Source organism: Odocoileus virginianus, chromosome 5, assembly GCF_023699985.2.
Source record: "Odocoileus virginianus isolate 20LAN1187 ecotype Illinois chromosome 5, Ovbor_1.2, whole genome shotgun sequence".
Classification (NCBI taxonomy): domain Eukaryota; kingdom Metazoa; phylum Chordata; class Mammalia; order Artiodactyla; family Cervidae; genus Odocoileus; species Odocoileus virginianus.
This window is the reverse complement of record NC_069678.1, coordinates 59,983,339-60,006,392: the sequence shown is the minus strand read 5'-3', so window position 1 is coordinate 60,006,392 and position 23,054 is coordinate 59,983,339. Positions and strand designations below refer to the sequence as shown.

Sequence of the window (23,054 nt, the reverse complement as noted above, 5' to 3'; positions counted from 1 at the left end):
TCCCACTGTTGCACTGATTCCATTCTGTTTTTAATATATATTACTTTTCAGACAGTTTAGTGACTTTCAAGTACCTTATGCTCTCCTCCCCACTTAGAATGCTTTATAGAACAGGCTATACTGCCCTATCATCTCAGTTAACAAACACCAGGACTTTTTAAAACAAACAGCAAGGAACACACTGTTGCCATCTATATTTGAAGGAGTTGCTGCCTCCCATTCCTCCTATTTCTATAAGGTTGCTCTAGAACTGTTCACAAAATAACATCCCAATGGAAACTATAGATCAGGGACTCTCTATATTTTATCTGGACCTACTTAAGTCTGGGCTTAAAACCCAGCGCAGATTCTGAAGGATGCAGAGAAGAACACCCTGATGTGTCCCAGGCTAGTTCTTATTTCTGAATTGGGAGTGTGATGCCTGCTGGCCAAACAATGCAATTCTGACATTGGCTGTCATGTCTTTTGCTAGTCAAATAGTCTAACTCAGTTCTATAGCTATACCTCTCAGATCTAAGAATATAAAGTTCTTATTTAAAATTGGATATGAATATCCAATATTCTTATAATGCTAACAGCTGCATAATTTATAAACACTGGAAAACAGAGCTCGTAAAGCAGAAATTTAAAAGTGTATGGACCTTTTGTCTTAATAAAGATTGTGTTTAAAGTAATCCTAATACTTCATAAGCTTTGCTTCTAAAGGAATAACAATTTCTAACCTATTTGGATATTTCACAAGTACATATCTGTACTTATAATGTACTTGGAATATGACAAAGAAAAAGAATAGAAATAAATTTCAAAAATTAAGAAAAATACAATGAAACCCTTACAGTCAGCTCAAATAATAAAACTAATCACATTTATCTGAAGTAAAAGTTCATAAATTTATATTAAATTTAGATGGAAGTTATACATCAAGTAGTGTTTTCTATAATCAAAATCCCAGCCTACTTCATACAAACCAGACTGCTGGTTATTAAACATTGTTCTACTACTGATGATGAATTATGCTTGACTTGACTTGGGCCCAAGCAAAGTCACTATTACGTCTCCCTGAAAAGAAAAAAAGTTACACAATTAAAAGGCAATAAAATACAAATTAGAGGTAAAGTAGTGTTTAAAATGCCATTTAAAATTTATAAGCTAGTGATACACATATAAAGAGCATCCAATAGGACTATAAAAGGAAACAAACCAAGTTAAGTTTAAATAGTAACATTTTACTTCCTAGTATGAATTGCTCTTTCCTTTGAGAGGCTCTCTTAATGAAGTTTGATAAACAATTTTATAAGGATTCAGTAAAGGGACAATTTTGGCAGCTCCTGTTTAGCTTTAATGCTTAATCCTCAGTTTTTTCATCTGTAAAATCACTTTTAGTCTTAAACCTACCTTAAGCTCTTTGTTGATCTGTAGTGTTTCATCAGAGAGAGTAAAACGTCTGAATTTCTGTGTGGACTGGTATTTCATTTAATAAAAATGATCTTTGTATCAAAGGGGTAAATGAAACCAAAGACGGGAGGTGAGTTTTCAGGAAAGACACAGTAAAAAGATGGGAATTGGAAGAGAAGGCTAGGATTTTCTCTATCACATAGAAAAGTTGATCTTGAGGAAATCACTGATATCTGGGAATCTTAGTTTCTTTAAATGCATATTGAAAATATTAACATCCAGTTCCAAAGACTGTTGTAAGAGATGATTGAGCTAATGTAGTTGAAAGTGTTTGATAAACTGCAGAGTTATAAGCACCATAGATAATGTTATGTAAGTCAGTTCCTATCTTTTAGCTTATACTATACTCTCTTCGGCACCTCCCTATCCTTTTAACCTCCGACACACCAAATCAATTGCTAAACTGGAGAGGGTGGGACAAGCAGAGAGTAGCACTGTACACAATGCATGCACGCTGTGCACGCCTGCATACTAAGCCACTTCAGTAGTGTCTGACTCCTTGTGATCCCACGGGCTGTAGCCTTCCAGGTTCGTCTGTCCATGGGATTCTCCAGGCAAGAATACTGGAGTGGGTTGCCATCCCCTTCTCCAGGGGATCTTCCTGACCCAGAGATCGAACCCAGGTCTCTTATATCTCTTGCACTGGCAGTTGTTCTTTACCATTGAGCCGCAAGGGAAGTCCACAATATATACACACCATTGTGGCTCAGCTGGTAAAGAGTCTGTCTGCAATGAGGGAGACCTGGGTTCTATCCCTGGGTCGGGAAGATCCCCTGGAGAAGAGAAAGGCTACCCACTCCAGTATTTTGGCCTGGAGAATTCCACGGACTGTATAGTCTGTGGGGTCGCAAAGAGTCGACATGACTGAGTGGCTTTCATACACTTGACTATCACACTCTATACACAATATCATGTATAAAATAGATAGCTAGTGGAAAGCTGTTGTATAACACAGGGAGCTCAGCTTGGGGCTCTGTGAGGGGTAAGATGGGGGGTGGGAGGGATGCTCAAACCTACCTAGATCTAGTTCAGTCTCTCACTTGGGTAGATTAGTAGATCATTACTATAGCTTGTTCAGTTTTATTTTAGTGCCTAAAATAGACCCTGTCACATAACACATGCTCAGTAAATATTTATTGAATGAATGGTCTATCTTTTCTGCCTTCAATGTCTCTCAGCATTAATTTATATATATACATACACACACACACACACACACACACATACATATATACATACACAGTGTGTGTATGTATGTGAATGTGTTTGTATTTTTGAAGATTTCACTTCTCTTTTTTTCTCTTAATTTGGGGGAAAAAATGTACATTCAAAAGTATGAAGGAAAAGATGCAAGCATTAGTATACTAAAACATAAGAGTAGAAACAGTATATAGGAGTGATTCTCTACAGGCTGCCTCCAGAAAAGGAGTTGGTTCATGCCACTGAAATTGACTTCTGCCAAGTGCTAAGCCATAATTCTGTTCAACGAAAGACTTAGGCCCCCAGCAACCAAGCCCCAGGGCACCAAGAGAGGAGCTGGTGCTTCAAACAACAATAAATGCTAATGTGGTGGTATGTCCTGTCAACATCCAGCTACATCATAAACTTGTAACTGCAAGGTTTGGACCCCAACCTCCTGTTCATATCAGGCACAAGGCTGATGCACCACCATAAACATGAGTCCTGAATCGGTAGGATAGGGCTAGAACCAATGTCCCTCCATGTCCTATGACAATGATATTCTGACCCTTGGTCACACTGGGAGGGTCCAGAGTTTCAGAAATTATGTCACTTAAAACCTCCACAGCCCTTTCTCCCTCTGTGCAAGGTCAGAAAAAGTGATGGGCAAGAGAAGATGAGCAGGTGTTGTGGTCCTAAAGTTGCTATTGATCCTTTCTACATGGGTTTCTCTCAATGAACCCTGTTCCAGTACATTCGATGCATGGGCTGTCTGGTACTTGGCCTTTGTGAACTACATATTTACCCTAAATCAACAAATGTAATCTTTGCCTTGAATATTTTTTAGTAAAATAAATACAACTTTACTGATGAAGTTCTCTTTGTACCCCTCTCCAATTCTATTCTTTCCTCACCTTTCATTTTCCAGAGGCAGCTTTTATCATAAATTTGGTGTACATATTTCCTGTATGGTGAAACCATATGACTAGCAAAATTTTGATTAACTCTTGGTTAAAATTAACAGAGAAATTGTAGGTCATAACTTTACATGGTAAGACATCTTTATGGGAAATAATGGTTTAACATTAATTATTTTGAGACTTTAAATTACTATTATGATTACAATTCTTCGCTGAAAAGCTAAGAAGGAAGTGTACCAGTTAAGCTTGTGGTCAGTTATAATTAACAAAAAATCTGATTAATGATTTTTTGTTTAATCTTTCAGAAATATAACCCCCTGAACCTTTAAAATTCAATGGCCAAAAAGAATGAAAACTTATTTGTATTAGGAAACTGTATTTATTTACTAATGTATGTAACATATTTGTTAAAAGAAAACTTTTGCTCACCAGCATTGAAATCATTCACATACACTGCCCCTCTCCCCACCACACACACTTGTTTTTTGAAAACAATCAGACTCTCTGAGCTTAGCCTTCTGCTTACAGAGTATACTGCTCAAAATAAAAGATGTCAAAATCAAAACACAAAAATGAAAATTTTATTTCACATTCTAATCTATATTATTTTCTTTTACTAACTATAAATATAACAAGTAAAGGACTTAATTTTGAGTTGTGTATCTAAATAATATTACATAAATCATAACATATTGTATTTACCTTCTGACAATTTGCTTTTGTCATGCAACACCATGCATTTTAAGATTTGTTCAAAATTTGTCAAATTGACATATTGAAATATATATCAAACTTCTTTATTGTAGTCATTTATGTGATTATGCCACATTTTATTTATCCAATATCCCACTGATGATCATTTAGATTGTTTCCAATTTATCAGTATAGAAACAAGGCTGTTATGAGCGTTCTTTTCTCATTAGCACGTCTTTCAGACCACTACCAAGGAACTAAACAAAGCCCTAGGAGATATACAGAATCCAAACAGATGTCATTTAAACATCTAGAACAATTCTAGTTCTACAAGATAGGAAAACTGTTGCAATTTAGAATTAATGACACAGTCAATAAATGAATTGAAATGAATCAAGAGGCAGCAACACATTCAGAGTTGCAGACTTCCAAGAAAATACGTGATATGAAGATAATATGTAACCAGACTTGAAGAGAATGGGCTTTGAGACACCTGCATATGGAGGGTGTTGACAAAACAACTGAAATAGGGCTCAGCCTGGCAGCCAAGGATAGTCGGGAAAATGCTCTTGAACATCTACTATCAATATGCATCCAGGACAGTTGAGAAAATAATCTCCAAACTACTTGGGATGTTTCACTCATTTCTTTATTGGGAAAACATGTTTGCCCTGAGAAGAATAAAGACTGAGTATAGAAATAATGCAGCAAATCAAACAGGTAATTATAATATTTTTGTATTAAAGCATTTATACATGCTTGGTATTTTAAATATTCATTATATATAAAATAATTTGTCATATTTGATTATCTAACAAATAAATTTATGATTCTAATGAAAATTACCTATAACGTAATTAGGTAATTGATTTAAATTTGTAATCATAGATTGAAATATTATTAATTTGTAACAAGCATTGGAACATTTAGGAAAATTTAAGATTCAGCATATTCAATATTTTAAACTTATTAAGCTAATAGGAATTCCTTAAGTATCTGAGATTTGTTTGTCCTAAGACAATTGAAGTATTTAAAATCTAATATATTAAATTTATAAACACAATTTAAAAGATTCAAAGAAATTTAATTGTTACAAAAACTCACTTAAAAGTATTTATTAAAGTTTCCTAGACTTAGAATAATAAAATATATAATCTAAGAGTTTAAGGTGAACTAAGTTTTTTTTAAATTTTGTAATGTGAATGTTTTAAGTGAACCTGAACTGAGTTATCGTCTCTGTCTGAAAGAAACATTAAAAAAAAAACCCTCATATTGCCACCTTCTATATATCCCTTAGTACACATGTGCAAGAGAATCTCATGGTATCACTGGCTTACATGATATCTGAAATTTCAGTTTTATTGAATTGCTTTCCAAAGAGCAATTTCTAATTCATATTCCCATGATCCCTGCATAAGAATTCCTAGTTCCCTACAACTCTGCTAATGCTTGATATTAACTAATATTTTAATTTTGGTAAATCTGATCAATATGAACTGGCATCTTGTAAAATTTTAATTGCACATTTCCTCAATATTCATGAGAATGAATGTTGCTTTACAAGTTTATTTGATAATTTAGTTTCCTCTGCTCTGAGTTAATATTTTATACGTTGCCCATTTAAAAAATTGAATCATTCTTATTGTCTTGTAGGCGTTTTTACATACACTGGATATTAAATGTCTTTCATATATCTTGGAAATTTCTTCTTCCAGTCTGTTGTTTTTAACTTGGAATATTAAATCCTGGACAGAAAATATGAATTTTGACAAAATAATCATACAAAAAATAATTGAGATTTATAGGGAGTTTCCTATATGCCAGTAACAGTTCTAACCACTTTACACATATTAACTCATTCTTTTTTTTCCTGTGTAGCAGACTTTATTAAACGTTTAAGAAAGTGGATGGAACAAGTCTGCCTTACAAATACTAAAGCAACTTAAAATTGAATTAGAAACACCAGGGTACCTAAAAGGCCATCCTTTCCATTTTTTTTTTTTTTTTAACCATTCTCACCTTCCAAACTGAAACGTTTACCTTCTTTCTAACAACCTTTGATTCTAGTGCCAATATTATACCTATTTTACAAATAAAGAAAAGGAAAAAATTTGAAAAAAAGTTAGGAGATTTGGGGTGGTCATTTTTAAAAAATCTATCCTGACTTTAAATTATTAACACATTATCCTACAGTTTCTTTTAGGAGTTTGTTTATTTTCCACCATAGTCTTCAATCCATTTGCCATTCACTATTATACAAAATGTGAGATGGGGATTTAATTTTTTCCCCCTTTGTCACTTCTGGAATTGTAAACCTTAAGTAGCTTTTAGTAATCTGTATGAAAGTGAAAGTCGCTCAGTCCTGTCAGACTCTTTCTCATCCCATGGACTATACAGTTCATGGAATTCTCCAGGCCAGAATACTGGAGTGGGTAGCCTTTCCCTTCTCCAGGGGATCTTCCCAACCCAGGGATCAAACCCAGGTGTCTGGCATTGCAGGTGAATTCTCTATCAGCTGAGCCACAAGGAAAGCCCAAGGATACTGGAGTGGGTAGCCTATCCCTCCTCCAGCAGATCTTCCCGATCCAGGAAGTGAACCGGAATCAGACCACGGTCCCCTACATTGCAGGTGGATTCTTTACCAACTGAGCTATCAGGGAAGCCCTGATAACCTATGTAACAAAGATCAAATTCCTCATCTTGGCAGTCATACATTTTCTGGTCCTAAATGGCCTAACTGGTCCTTTTGTTGCTCTTTTTTCAAGCGATCTCTTTACCAGTCAAAAAGTCTACTCGTGATGTCTTTAAAATGCCAAGTTCAGTTCAGTTCAGTCGCTCAGTCCTGTCCAACTCCTTGCAACCTCATGGAGTGCAGCACGCCAGGGACCTCTTCAATTCGATATTTTTGTTCAAGCCTTTCTCTCAGTCTGGAATAACGTTCTACTCTCTTGTCTACAGGAAAAATCCTGATCCTCCAAAACATTGTTGAAATTCAGTCTCCTGTGTGAAACCCTTCCCCAACGCATTCTTATTTTTTCCTTTTTCTTCTTCCTATTCTCCTTTCAAAAGTCAACTATTTTCCTGCTCTTTGTTCCTATGCTGCTAAGTCACTTCAGTCGTGTCCAACTCTATAGGAGTTTCTTATTTTGTTCTTTATGACCCGATTGTGTTTCTTAAGCATATGTTGTTTCTTTCTTAGAAACCATATGCCTTTTTCTGTAGGTTTGTTCATTCACACATCTATTCAACATTTGCTCAATGTCTATTATGTGGTGCTATGCTAGATACTTGAATATACAAATTTCAAACAGCTCAAATTAGTAAGAAAGACATGTATACAAAATATTATAATTTATATTGACAAATCATTGTAGCATTTGATAGGTACTAGATAAAAATATATGCGATGAAAAGAATCAACATGCTAATGCTTACAGATTTCCCTCCAACCACTACACCAACAAATACTAATAAAAATTTTGAAAAAATTCAAGACCCCCTTCCCCACTGCCCCCAGTTCAGAGCTTGTGGACAAGTTCTTAGCACTGAAAGAATTACAGAAACAAAAAATGATGGATTCAGGCCTTGAGTTTATATTTAAGATTTGAGAGCTATGGGTGGAAGAAGCAAAAGGAATACTATGAACTATATATTTGGATTCATTTTAATGTTTCTTTGAAATACTTAAATAAAGAGTAGAATTCTCTTTTAATTTCTTTTGGCTGTTGAGCTGTATATCTTAACCAAGGTTCACTATAAGCACAAACATCCCCATCCTGTTAAAATGTCTTATACTCAGTGAATGTGTGAGAAAATGAAAATATTAAAATAGTTTATATCATGGAAAAAATAAGGCATTAGAGATGCATTCCTCAGAGCACACTAAAACTATTTTGTAAGGAGACCAATGCATTTAAACAATTACTCGGTGTACTATAATGACTTATAAAACAGATAAGTATAAGACTAAAATTCACTTATGATCCTACCTCTAAGAAACAATGCTTCTAATATGTGATTTTTTTCTCTAGCTTTTCAATGCATATTTATTAAAAAAAACACTTATTGATAACTACTATAAGCCAGACACTGTACTAAGCCATAGGGACATAGCCAGAACAATAGAGACAAATTCAATGTTTATGTAAAGCTTATAATCTAGCTGTGGGAGATGGGCAATTAACAAAATAAATCAATCAAAACTCCAGTATTCTTCCCTGGGAAATCCCATACACAGAGGAGCCTTTCGGTCTACAGTCCCTGGGGTGTCAAAGAGCAGGACATCACCACTGAGTGACTGAGCGCATGTGCACACGTGCATGCAAACACACACACACACACACACACTCACAAAGATAACAAAGATAAGTGTTATTAAGAACATTAGTCATGGAGGAGTATTGAACAGGGAGTGTGGGGGAGGGTAGAGGCTGCAATTTTAAATAAGGTGGCCAGGGAAGACTTCACTAAGAAATTGACATTTGAGCAAAGAGTTGAAGTGGGTAGAGAACCAAACCGTGTACAAAGTCCCAAGCAAGCCAGTATGTATGTAAGTATTTTCTATTTGTTTGTTTGTTTAACAAACATAGTCCATATGGCTGGGGCAAAACTCCATCTCTTACATGTAACCCAAATCTAATCAGCACTTCTGACTTGCTTAGTCATATTTCCCTCTGGTTGGATATTTAGATTGGTTCCTTTTCCTTTTTTTCTTTCCTTTTCTCTTTTGTCTCATCCTATCACAAAACATAATTTCTTAGATTGCCTTTATGAATATTTCTGTAAGACAGAGTTCCAAAAGTCAACAATTCCGGTTCAGATTGCCAAATTGCTCCCAAAGAACTGACACTAACTTTTATTTCAACTGTCGGTATAAGAAAGGACCTATCTTACCAAATGTCTGTCAGTAATAAGTAGGCCAGTGGTCATGTATGGATGTGAGAGTTGGACTGTGAAGAAAGCTGAGTGCTGAAAAATTGATGCTATTGAACTGTGGTATTGGAGAAGACTCTTGAGAGTCCCTTGGACTGCAAGGAGATCCAAGCAGTCCATCCTGAAGGATCAGTCCTGGGTGTTCACTGGAAGGACTGATGCTGAAGCTGAAACTCCAATACTTTGGCCACCTCATGCAAAGAGTTGACTCATTGGAAAAGACCCTGATGCTAGGAGGGATTGGGGGCAGGAGGAGAAGGGGACAACAGAGGATGAGATGGCTGGATGGCATCACCGACTCGATGGGCATGAGTTTGAGTAAACTCTGGGAGTTGGTGATGGACAGGAAGGCCTGGCGTGCTGCGATTCATGGGGTCGCAAAGAGTCGGACATGACTGAGCAACTGAACTGAACTGAACTGAACTGAATAAGTAGGCCAATTAAAAGAATTTTTGTTAATCTGATATATGAGAATTTTATAAAATGAATGCTTTTCATTTAACTTAATGAAATATTTTTTGTTAATGAAGTTAAATTTTAAAATATATTTACCAGCCATATTTTGTGAATGAACTATTCCTGACCTTACTCACCCTTCTATTGGAGTCTTAGTGTTTTTTCTTATTGATTCATGTATATTTTTAATATTGTTAACATGTTAATATATTCATGGTAATATTTACCAGATCATTCCTTAAACTAGAAATCTAAACATAAACAGAAAAATACTGAAAAGCCATCTTGAAAATAATGGACATCTATATAGTGTGTATATATATGTGTGTGTGTGTGTGTGTGTATATATATATATATATAGTGGAATATTACCCAGGAATTTTAAGAAAATGAAATTCTGCCATTTGCAACAACATGGATGGATTTGGAGGGTATTATGCTTAGCAGCATGCTTAGTGAAGTCAGTCAGAGAAAGATAAATACTATATGTTTTCACATATATGTGGAATCTAAAAAATAAGATGAACGAATTAATGTAACAAAATAGAAACAAGACTCACAGATACAGAGAACAAATTAGTGGTTACCAGTGGGGGAGGGGAGGAGAGGGTAGCAAGATAAGGGAAGGGGATTACGAGGTATAAATTACTAGGTATAAAATAAATAAGATACAAGGATATAATGTATAGCACAGGGAATATACCCAATATTTTATAATAATTTTAAATTAAGTATAGTATATAAAAACACCAAATCTCTATGTGATTTAACACTATAAATCAACTTTACTTCAATTTAAAAAACTTTTAAACAACAAATAAGCAAAAAAATAAATATATAATATTAAAAATAGTGGGCATCTAGTGATGCTGATTTACTTATCAAAGTTTTAGAACAAAGCTTTGATATCTGAAGATCAGAGTTAGGGAAGAGGATAATGTCAAACCAGTAGAAACAAATAGCAACCTTAGGAATAGTAGATAACATCTAAAAATATTGTTTCCAAAAAGATTTAAAAATAAAATATTATTTATTTTTGCAGCCACTTAGGCTGACTGCGCTCTTCCTCAGAGGGGCCCAGTGTGCAACGGCTGCAAACAGCAGCCTCCCTGGCTATGGCCTGTACAGGCTGCCCTAAGAGACGGGGGAGACAACTCTTTCTAGTGGACCTTCATGACTGGCATGCTGTTCTGTCTAGGCTCCAGACAGGTATGCGCGTTGCCTTTGGAAAGTCCCAGGGAACAGTGGCCAGAGTCACAATGGCCATCCACACCTAGCAGCAGAACAATAAACCTGTGATTGAGGCCCTCCTCAGAGCCAAGTTCAAGTTCCCTGGCCACCAGACAATCTGTATCTCCAAGAAGTGGGGATTTACTAAGTTTGATGCAGGTGAATTTGAAAACATGATGGTTGAAAAGCGGCTCATCCTAGATGGCTGTAGGGTCAAATATATCCCTAATCATGGCCTTCTGACAAATGGGTCCTGCACTCATGAGAGCCTTGGTGCTGCCCCTCCTTACTCATGCTTACCCATAAATTCTACTTCTCTGACAAAAATAAATAAATAAAAATATATCTTGTAAAAGTCTTTGAATATTTGCAGAGAACAGTCACAACCATAAACTAGGGACAGTTTTAAATTATTTCATATAATATTTATAATTATTCTGCTCAACAACATTATTTACTTTTAAAAATAAAGAACAATATTTTCATTTAACAGATAAAGACTGTGAGGCTCAAGTAAAATAAGCCTACTAGGCACCATGCCACTCTTGGGACTTATATGTATCTTTCCACTGTGCCACAATTCAGATATTTGAGAAATGTAAATCTCTTGTATGACGCAAAACTATAGCTGAATAAAATCATAAAATGACATAAGATTTTGACTTTCAAGTCTTACCCTGTTAGAGTCCAAAGTAGTGGGCATATTTTTTAATTCATATACAGCAACTTGTCCATCACTATCTCCCACCAGAAGGCAATCTGTTTGCTTAGCAAAAAGAACAGTTGTGAACTTGATTCCAGGGTTAGCAACATGGACAATCAGAGGGTCCAAACTGTAATGAAATACTATATTTGTAAATTTAGTTATTGTTAATATGTTTTCTTTACATACAGACTAAGAAAAGTCTGAGATATGTGTGATTTCATGTAACAAAAACCAAAAGCGTCTTTATGTGTTTCCAAAAGCAAAATAACTACTTCTCACCTTTTATTCAATCAAAGCTTTCATTCTTTCAATCAACTAATTTCAACTAAATAAATTAAAGTATTCACAATTAAGATGTGAACTGATACTTTAAACTCCTGTGATGATTAATTTTATGCATCAACTTGGCTAGGCTGTGGTTTTCAGTTGTTTAGTCAAACACCAGTCTACACATTGCTGTGAAGGTATGATATGATTAACTTAAATCAGTAGAATTTGAATAAAGCAAATTATCCTCCACAAAGTGAGTTGGCCTCATCTAATTTGTTGAAAGCCTTAAAAGAAAAGACTGAGGTCCTCAAAGAAGAATAAATTTCTGCCTCTATACTGCCTTTGCACTCAAGACTGAAACATGGACTCCCCTGATGGAAAGTCCAGATTGCTACCCTGTCAAGCAAACTTGGGAATTGCCAGGCCCCACAATCACATGAGCCAATATTTTTAAATCTCTCTGTCTCTTTCTCTCTCCCTTCCTCCCACCATCTCTATTTTATTGGTTCAGTTTCTCTGAGGATCCCTAGTACAACTTGTTAAATAATAAATGTCTTTTAAGGGAAGGATGTTTTGATCCAAATGAATCCCTGAACCAGAAGTGAATATGAACAAGATTTAGAACCTTGTTCCAAGGTTCTCTAAACAAGAACCTTCTCTACTATTGCTCATCCAAAGCAATCCATTGACATTCTTATAAAAGAAGCAGTAACTTGCATATCTCTTCTGAAGAAATTTTGCCTGGTAACTACAATTTTACTAGGAAAAAAAAAATCAGAGATGACACTCATATAAGTAACCACTTTCTATGTTAGTCATCTCATACTCAAAAATAAATTGTTTTGTGTTGTACTCCTTGAGTTTTTGGTTCAAATTGTTTTATAGAATAAGTCGTGACAAAATTTTAAAGTTACTAAACTATTAATCTCTAGGAAAAAATTTGTGATTATTAATAAACCCATTGAATTTTATATCATTTATTTCAAACAAGAATGTATTTCTATGCTTATCCTCCTTAATAACTTGCCTAAAGGTCTACAATATTTTCTAATATTGAAATAAGGATTGAAGAAGTAGAATCATTAAAAACAATTTCAGCACTGTATAAACTTTCATACTAAAAAGGATGGTCTATGGCCCTCTAATAACTTTGATGTAACACTTAAAAAATTTTTAATTAAATGCATGTTTCTTCAAATATGTTTTAAAATGAAGTAAGAGAATAAGTAAATATCATTAAAAAAATACTTATTTTGCTCCCTTTCTTTATCTTACTAATAAAAAAGGTCTTCAGTTAAGAACAATTAGAAAAGTGCCTCTCTGCATTCTTCCATAAACCAGACAATGACAAAGAATTCAAGGTAGTTATGATATCCTATATCAGTCTATAAAAATTTGATGAGGAACTACCGTGGTGTTTCAGTAGCTAAGACTCCACGCTCCCAATGCAGAGGATCTGGGTTCAATCCTTGGTCAGGGAACTAGATCCCACATACCGCAACTAAGAGTTTGCATGTCACAACTAAAAGATCTTACATGCCACAACTAACACCTGATGCAGCCAAATAAATAAATAAATATTTTTTAAAATTGAGGAGATAGAGTAACCTATTTCATTCAAATATTTTAAAACTATTAATACATATAATATAGGTAATTAATATATTATCCTGGCACATCACTTTATTCACAAAAGACTCCCACAGAGTGAACTATTACTTGTTTTAAAGTAACTATAGTTCTCTCTAACCAATGTCAAAACCACCAGGCACCATTTAGATGGAACTGCAATTATCTTCTACTTTTATTATCTACAATTATCTTCAAGAAAAATGTTAATATTTACGTGCTGATGTGAAGGTCCCAAATCTCCACTCTGCTCTCATTTGCAGCTGCAAATATGTAGGATGATTTTGGAGACCAGGCAATATCATAAACAACATAAGTAGTTGGATAAAAACTCAAAAATGGTTTGAGATTCTCATGTTGCCATATAATAACACCCCAATCTGCAGAACAGCTTAAGAAAACATCATGGCAAAATGGGTTCCATGCTATTTTATACACTGGTCCCTAGGATTAGAAAAATAAATTAAAATACATAGTAAGTAGTATTTAATGTCTTATACTTTAAATTTGACCAACAAACTTAAAATGCTCAGATTTCTAAAAGCTTTATACACCATACATTACTGTGTAAGTATTATCTTAGCTATGAATACTAGGTCAAAGTTGAATCTCTTCCCTAAATTATGACATACAGAAGCATACAAATATATTTGCTACTGTACTTACTAAATATTAACATATATTATAGTATTTAAAAATATTTAGGAATATTAAGAAAAATAAACAAAAATAAGGGAGAAAACATGGTAGGAACTATCATTTAAAAATGTAGGGAATACATATATGCCAGAGACAGTTTTACTTTGAGATCAGCATGTTAAATCAGCAGTCTTTTAGAAGCAAAAATTGTGGCCTAATAACTTATGAAAAGAAATCAAGGATATCTAGAAGCCAAATTAAAAGCCCCACATACTATGGGTGTTTTATATACAAATTTAAGCTTGTATTTTTAAATCCAAAGGTATAAATTATTGCATAAAAATACTGTGTCTAATGATACTGTTTTTTTCAGAAATATAATAAGATAAAATTTTCCATACCTACTGTAATTAAAACTAACCTTATGTCCTCTGTAGGTATCTAGATATTGTTCGTTATATGAACAGGAACACTTGTGAATATGACCTTCTTCAGTACCAGCCAAATAGATATTTGTGTCCTAAACACAAAAAGTCAAAATGCATTAACTTGTGATGTATTAGTAAATGTGCTAAATAGAAGACAGAACTCAAGATTTCTTAAAACAAGTTCAAGAACTAAAACTAGAAATACTATCTTGTAGACAACTGTTGTCTTTTTCTTAGATCATGATTTTATAATAATTAAACTCCCTGAAGGATGGCTGTGCAAAGAAAATACAGATTCTTTTCTTTGCTAAAATAGAGTGTAGAACTTAGTACCCTATCTAGAAATTACATGGACAAACATTCACTTAAAATAAGGAAGAAACTTTCTAACATTTAGAGATACCTGACAAGAGAATTAACAATCCGCGGAAACAGTATTATTTCACTAGAATTAGTCAGAGAGAAGACAGATGACAACAATAACACGATTCTTGCTGAGAATGAGAGATTAAACTAGACGGAGTCTCGGACATCTCAGATGTATTACCAAATAGGGATTTAAAATGTGTTTTCTATACTGAAGTTATAGTCAGAAAGTCTGAAAGTCAGGGCTCTATGTGGAGCTATGTCAAGTCAGCACCACCTGGTAGTATTATAGAACTGCAGAATGTCAGGCCCTTCCCCAGACCTGCTGAGTCAGAATCATTTTAACAAGATTTCCCTGAAATCTGAGACACATTGCTCTAGCATACATCAGTACTTAAGAATGCAATTACTAGATCATGGGGGTCTATGTAGTTTAAATTACAAAATAAAGTCCATTCCCCCCCCCCAAAGTAGTATTATCAATTTACACTCAGCAGAATATAAAAGTTCCTTTTGACACACATTCTTTTCAACAGCTTGGTTACATCAGAAATCTTAGATTTTGCCATTCTATTAGGTATTAACTTACACTGAATGGTTTTAAGTTTCATTTATGTGGATATTAACAAAGTTGAGCACATTTTTATGTTTATTGGCCAATTGAATCTCCTCTTCCATTCAGATTTCTTGACCATTTTACTAATGATCTTTCTTTTTCATATTCATTTGAATAAGTTCCTAATATATTCTATTACATATGCTTTGTCTATTATTAGGTTGCAAAAATCTTCTCCCAGCATACAGCTTATTTTTTTTTTTACAAACTCTTAGTGTCATTTAATAAATAAAAGTTCTCATTTTAATGTAGCTGGTATTATATATTTTACATAATTAGGGTTTTGTGCTTTAAGAAACTGTTCCTACTTTTAAGTCATAGAGATATTCTCCCATATTTTCTTCTAAAAGTTTTTGCATATAAAGGGGTAGGGATCTAATTCCTTTTTTATATATGAACAGTGATAATCTCAGTAGTATTTATAAGTAGGTCATCTTTCTCTGGGCTTCCCTGATGGCTCAGTGGTAAAGAACCTGCCTGCCAATGCAGGAGACACAAGAGATATGGGTTCAATCCCTGGGTTGGGATAATCCCCTGGGGGATGGCATGGCAAACCACTCCAGTATTCTTGCCTGGAGAATCCCGTGGACATAGGAGCCTGGTGGGCTACAGTCCATAGTGTCACAAAGAGCTGGACACGACTGAAATAACTCAGTACACAGATAAACGTCTTTCTCTAGAGCTCCTCAAGGTCACTGTCTAAAGTTGGGTTCCTCAGTATGTAAACCTGAGGCTGAGATTTCCATGCAAGAGGTTTATTGGGAAGTTCTCTCAGAAACAATCTCTTTGAGGGAAACAGGAACAGGTAGAGATTTCAGCTAAACTATGATGTAGCAGCAACAGACTGCTTTGGAGCTGAGATCGCCCTTCAGAGTCCTACCTCCAGACCAAGGGGTCACATATGTTTCGCACCTCTTCCTAAACATAAATCAGTCAAGAATGATGACAGACTCAAACCAAACTAAATCAACAATCAAACTAAAGGTAAATTGTGTAAATATCACAAAAATCAGAGACTTTAGGACTGGATAAAAAAGCAAAATTCAACTATATGCTGCCTATAAGAAACATACTTTAAATATAAAGACATAAATAGGTTAAATGTAAAAGAATGTAAAATGATGAACTGTGCTAATATTAGTTAAAAGAAAGGTGTAGTGGCTACATTAATGTCAGACTAAGTAGATTTCAGAGTAGAGAATGTTACCAGCTATAAATAAGGTCATTGTATAATAAGGGAATTGATTAATCAAGAGAACATGACAATTCTAAACACTTATGTACTTAAAGCTTCAAGACACATAAAGAAAAAATTGGTAGAATTTCAAAGGGAGAAAAGACAAATTCACAATTATGGTCAGACACTTCAATACCTTTCTGTCAATAAATCATGGAAGAAACAGGCAGAAAATTAGGAAGGATATAGTGAACTTGAACAATATCATCAACCAACTTAACCTGATTGATATTCATAGAACATTTCACCCAACAGTAGCAGAATATACACTTTTCTCAAATGCACAGGGAATATTTACAAGTAAACATCACATTCTAGGCTCTGAAACAAATCTCAATAAATTCAAAAGGATTCAGTTTATAAAAAGTTTGTTCTCTGATCATGATGGAATTGAATTAGAAACCAACAGAAAGATCCTTAGAAAAGCCTTGACTATTTGGAGACTAAATAACATGCTTTATCAGTCAAAGATGAAATCAGAGGAGCAATACTGATGTTTTGAGCCAGCGAATTCTTTGTGTGGGGAGAGGAGCGGTGGTTGTCTTGTGCATTGTAGAGTGTTTAGCAGCATCCCTGGACTCTGCCCACTGGATATAACTCTCCTCCCTACATCCCACCTCCCATAGCTGCAACAACCAAAAATATCTGAAGAAGACATTGTGAAATGCCCCTGGTGGAAAGTACTCCCCTCCCTGCCCACACTGAGAACCACTCTTCTAGAGTCAAGGTGACAAGCAGATTATAGGAATGTGAGAATAAATGCAGTGAGAATATGACTGAAGCGATAAAGACTCAGAGGTAAAGAATCTGCTTGCAATACAGGAGACCAGGGTTTCATCCCTGGGTCAGGAAAGATCCCCTGGAGAAGGGACTGGCTACCCACCCCAGTGTTCTTGCATGGGGAGCCCCAGGGACAGAGGAGCCTAGCAGGCTACAGTCCATGGGGTCACAGAGAGTTAGATACACTGAGTGACCACATACACAGTGATCAAAGTGAAAAATAATAAAAGCCTGAACTATATGAATAGTAGGCTTGGACTAAAAGAAGTAGGATGATAAAACCTAAATATCATCTGGGTGATAGAGTAGAATAGAATAAGAACTCAAGTTTTGGTTTGCATAAGTAGGTCAATAATGGTATCACTAAAGAGATGATCATATTACATGTAATAGAAAATATATAGGGAATGTTTTCTTGTAAGAGTCACAGTGGCTGAATTTTCTGATTCCAAAGGGCCTCCAGGCAAGAAGAATTAGAAAAGCAGAACTTTACTAACAGTCCTCTGATTTCATTTTGGTCTTGATAGGCATAGTCTGAAGTGGTCTTCCCAATCCCCAGAATCATGAGAGTCACCACTCACAGTGAGATATGGAAGACTATATAGTGGATTTGGTTTCTGTCACTATGATAGAGCAGGAGAGCACCCAAGAGGGGCAAGGTGGGGCATTCAAGTTAAAATGAGCAGTTGAGTAGATAATCCTTTTATTGTTGCTCAGAAATACAGACCTTTCCTCTAAAATGCAGATGAAGGACAGCCAACTGGAAAGTGCCATTTCACCTTAGGCTGATACCTAAGTTTGTTAGTTTTCTGCTTACAGGCACAATATTTATTAACATGGTAACCTTTTGTCTTTGTTTTTGGCCACGAGACATGTGTGATCTTAGCCCCCTGACCAGGGACTGAATCTGCACCTCCTGGCTTGGACAGTGACATCTCAACCACTGGACTGCCAGGGAAGGACCTAGTCTTATACCTTAATACACTTCAATGATTAGAAGTTGTATTGAAATAATTTACCTTGGGATGAAAAGCAAAACACATTCCAGGAGCCTGTCGAGATATCAAAGCTTCACCTTTCTTTTCCTTTTCCCCTCCTTTTTTGCTGGTGCTAGCAGTCGTTCGCCTCAAGCGCATCAAATCTTTAAAGAAAAAATAGATACCTTTCTACCACATGAAAAAGTATTGTAGATATAATATGTCCCTTCTGCAAATAAAATGAGTTCTGCCGTTCTTTGCATGTCATTAGGTTAAAATAAGCAAATACCAGAGTTAGATGCTTAGTAAAATGATCAAGCCCAGTTTTTCTCTTATTTAGTCAAACCTAAATTTACTAACTTTTATACATTGTTCACTAGGAATTTTTAATTCAGCACATAACAAGAGAAAGATAATTTGGGGGGGGGGGCAGGTGGGTGGGTGGGTGTGTGAGAGAGAGAGAGAGAGTGTGTGAGTGTATTTATTTATTTTTACCATGACAGTCCAGTCCTTTCCGTATAACCCATTTAGAGATTCTTCCATCCGCTGATATAGAAACTAGTATTTCTCTTTTGTCATCACCTGTTGTCCCTCGATCTTGTTCTATCCACTGCAGTTGCCATACAGGTCCCAAGTGTTTTTGAGGTGATTCACTAAAACAAGGAAAATCACTAGTAGAAAATTATAATTTTTAAAAAGACTTGTAATACTAAGTGATAAGGACAACTCCCTAAAGCATCATGACTTACTTATAGAATGATGCTTTTATTGTTCTGAACTGGACTTCAACTTTAAATATTTTGAAAATCAGGGGAAAAAAAACCACTTTTCTAATATTCACTGATATTTTTCTCATTTCTTACAAAAAAGAAAATTTTATTGCTATCATAAAAGGAATATAAAAGCAAATATTTCTTTCTTTTAAGAATCTACTCCTTTTACTCTATTCACTTACTTTTTCCTAGTTGTGTAAATTTAGTTTATTTAGATACACTGAATATAAGTATCTCCATTTTTCCAAGGATATTTCTCATAGTTTAAATAAGTAAGTCATTTAAGTCCTATTTGAATAAATAGTTACTTCACCCTTCTTCTTATATTTCAGCATTGTCCACTGGCTTGATTCTCTCTAAGGCTGAGATTTAAAATTTTTATGAAAAATTAAAATCACTTCTCAGATTACTACTTTCCGGTCTGATTAATGGGTTGCTTTGTTCTTAGTACTGACTCTCGTGATTTTTTATGTGAATCCTCCAAAGCAATAGTGCTGAATACTTTTAAATCTAGATATATTTGATTATTTGGTAAAAGTTACAAATCTCCTGCCCGGAAATGAACACAAGGCTCACACTTACAAAACTATGCAAATATTTTCAAAATTAACCTAAAAAACACGTGATTTAAAGCCTATTTCCAGTTCTTTTGAAGTTTGCTGCTGCTGCTAAGTCGCTTGAGTCATGTCGTTCTGAAGTTTATTCAAACACTAATATGAATATATAACCTCATTTTTGCTCCACTAGTATCAGGTTTATTATAAAAATTTGAGGTATCTTTCGATCTCTTTCACCTTAAACTTTTTTATTTTCTCAATATATCACATTAATTATTTCTTTCATTTATAAGATGAAAGTTCTTGAAATCTAATGTACATCATGGTGATTACAGTTAATAACACTATGCTGCATACATGAAATTTGCTAAAAGAGTAGATCTTAAGTGTTCTCACCACACACAAAAAAATATGGTAACTATGTGAGGTGGTTGTTGTTTAGTCACTAAGTCATGGCTGACACTTTGTGATGAAACAGACTGTGGCCGACCAAGCTCCTCTGTCCCTGGGATTTTCCAGGAAGAATAATGGAGTGGATTGCCATTTCCTTCTCCAGATATGTGAGATTATAGATGCATTAATTAATTTGATTCCACTAATCATTTCACAATGTATACATATATTAAATCATCACATTGTACACTTAATCATGTTGTACAACCTAAATAAACTCAATTTTTATTTGTCAACTATACCTCAATAAAGCTGGAAAAAATTTTAGCTTTTTAAAAAGCAGCAGCATACACCAAAAGAAGTTTGTTGGTGAGCAGGCAGAAAAGATGATAAAGAGATGTTAAAGCAGAGCATTCCAGCTGGAGAGATGTTATGAGGAATTATCAAATGTTTGAAAGATAATGGTATCACTCTCAATAACAGTATAAACATTCACTCAAAACTAAATAACATAAATTTTTTCTTCTCCCCCAAAAAAGTACATGTTATATATTTATCTAATTCTTGGATTTTCTCACCTACTATCCAGAACTGGAAGGTTACTGTTGTTCTGTACATTATAAATTGCAATAGTGCCATTGTGATAGCCAACTGCTAAAAGGTTAGGTGAGCCGATTGAAAAATCCACAGCAGTAACTCCACAGGGACTCTGATAAGTACGCTCTGGCCACTGAATAAAAAAAATATATTACATTACAATTTAAACTTGGTTTTATAAACCACAGTACAGGAGGGTATGATAGTGACTAAAGACTAGGCTGATGGCAGTGGGGATGTGAGGAGAGTTAACCTGCATTCAGTTACTCCTAACTTCCTGTATACATGAGAACAAAACCTCAATCAGTCATTTCCTTTATTTTGATGAATCCTCAGAGCTCAGTAATTTTGCAAAATACAGCATGTAGCTCTATAGTAATTATCATTTGGGGTAATCTTCCAATAGGATTTTCCATCACAGGTCTACATTCTTGAAAATACAAATAACAGCCACCAAATAAATTATCCTGCATATATTCCTACCTCCCAGTATCTGTTTCTAATGCTTGTATTATCTAATCATTTCTAAATAAGGATAGAAGAAGCTCTAAAACTTTCCAAGTTACTCTTTTCTACAACTCTGTCAAGAGTTTTATTGTTTTGTTTGAATGTCCAATTCAAAGCCTTTCTTGGTTCTAACAACCTACATGGAAAAGAAGACAACTTGCTGTTGATGAATCCTGTCAATCCTTCCACATGTTTAAAATTGCTTCTTCCTTTCTTTTAGGCTATATAAACCCAGCTTCCTAACAAACGAGGGTTATTTATAAGAATTCCAATTATTTTTGTATGCCTTTCTGATCTTTTTAAAGTAGTCCACTTTACATTTCTGTTGTAAAGTAAGACTAAGGGTAAAAGGACTTCGCTGGCAGTCCAGTGGTCAACTCTGCTTCCACTGCAAAGGATGCAGGTTCGATCCCTGGTCAGGATACTTAAGATCCAGCATGGTGCGATAAAAACAAACAAACAAAAAAAACCAAAGGAACAAAAAAAAAGAACTAAAGGTAAACCTGTAAGTGACAGATTGACTAGAGCTATTTAGCAAAAAACATAACTGATTCTTGTTCATTTTTTTTTTAAATTCATAACAGTAAGATATTATATGAATCTATTTTACATCTATTGAGGATAACAGAAATCTATCTTATAAAGTGATGAGTTTTTCATATATGGAAAAACAATCCAATAGTAAATGAAACTATTTTTAAAGTTTGCATTTGCAAAATATTTTTCTTTATAACAGGCAGTGATATACAATAATGGTTCGGCCTTGGATCATCAGATCTAACAGCACACAGTAGTGAATTTACTTTATCCTATAAAGTATCAGAATAAGTTTTAATTATTTAATTGTTACAGATTTAAGCCAAAGAAAATAAAGTCCTGCATGATAAAACTTCCTTGACTTTGCTTAATTATCAAATACAACTATCTACTACTTTATGAGAATTATGTCAACATTTAATTAAATAAAAATAGATCTTATTCCTGCTCAAGTTACCATGGGGTTCTTTATTGACCAGCAGCAGGCCAATCCTCTTTTTTGCTCCTTAAATCCAAAGTGTCCATAGCCAACAGCCAAAAGGTCCTGAAAACCAGGAAAATTCAAACTAAGAGAGGATAGCATAAAAATATTGGCAAATGTATGAAGATGTATATTAATGAGCTGTGTTAAAAACAGTGATGATATTTTAATTAAGGTTAAAAAAAACACCATATGCCATCTATTTTCACTCTTCATTTCCATCTTCCTAAGCAAAATCATAACAATAATCACATTTTCAGACTGAAAAACTAGTACTCAAAAAGAACCAATTGCTAACAAGCTCTTTTACATATTGAGATAATCTTCAAAAATTCTATTATTACATTATAATCTCCTATAGGTTTTTAAGGATGACCTAATTTTTTCAAATGTAAAATAGAAGACATTTAAATTTAAAGTGAGGTGTTATGGACTGAATTGTGTCTCCTCTCCTAAAAGTCATTTGTGGAAGTCCTAAACCCTAAAAATATGTGATCACATTTGGAAATAGCACATTTAGGAGGTTATTAAGGTTAAATGAGTCCAGGAGTGTAGGGTCCTCATTCGATAGGATTGGGTTCCTTACAAAAAGAGGAAGAAACCTAAGAGCCCTTTCTCTCCACCATGTGAGGATACAGTCAAGCCTGAAAGAGAGCCTTACCCAGGAAATGAATCAGCCTCCAGAACTGTAAGAAA

The 23,054-nt window shown here is 34.7% G+C and overlaps 1 protein-coding gene and 1 pseudogene across 1 annotated transcript in view; one reads left to right on the top strand and one right to left on the bottom strand.

The window, feature by feature from the left end:
• Positions 1-865: 865 nt before the first annotated feature.
• DNAI4 (dynein axonemal intermediate chain 4) overlaps positions 866-23,054 on the bottom strand; it is a 100,946-nt gene continuing 78,757 nt past the window's right edge. The window contains 8 exon segments of the mRNA XM_070467982.1: positions 866-1,059; positions 11,542-11,698; positions 13,688-13,914; positions 14,531-14,629; positions 18,556-18,677; positions 19,009-19,166; positions 20,815-20,966; positions 22,335-22,421. Of these exon segments, the coding sequence (XP_070324083.1) occupies positions 1,012-1,059; positions 11,542-11,698; positions 13,688-13,914; positions 14,531-14,629; positions 18,556-18,677; positions 19,009-19,166; positions 20,815-20,966; positions 22,335-22,421 (1,050 nt within the window). The 3' untranslated portion in view covers positions 866-1,011.
• Positions 10,672-10,791, top strand: LOC139035349 (small nucleolar RNA SNORA70; annotated as a pseudogene).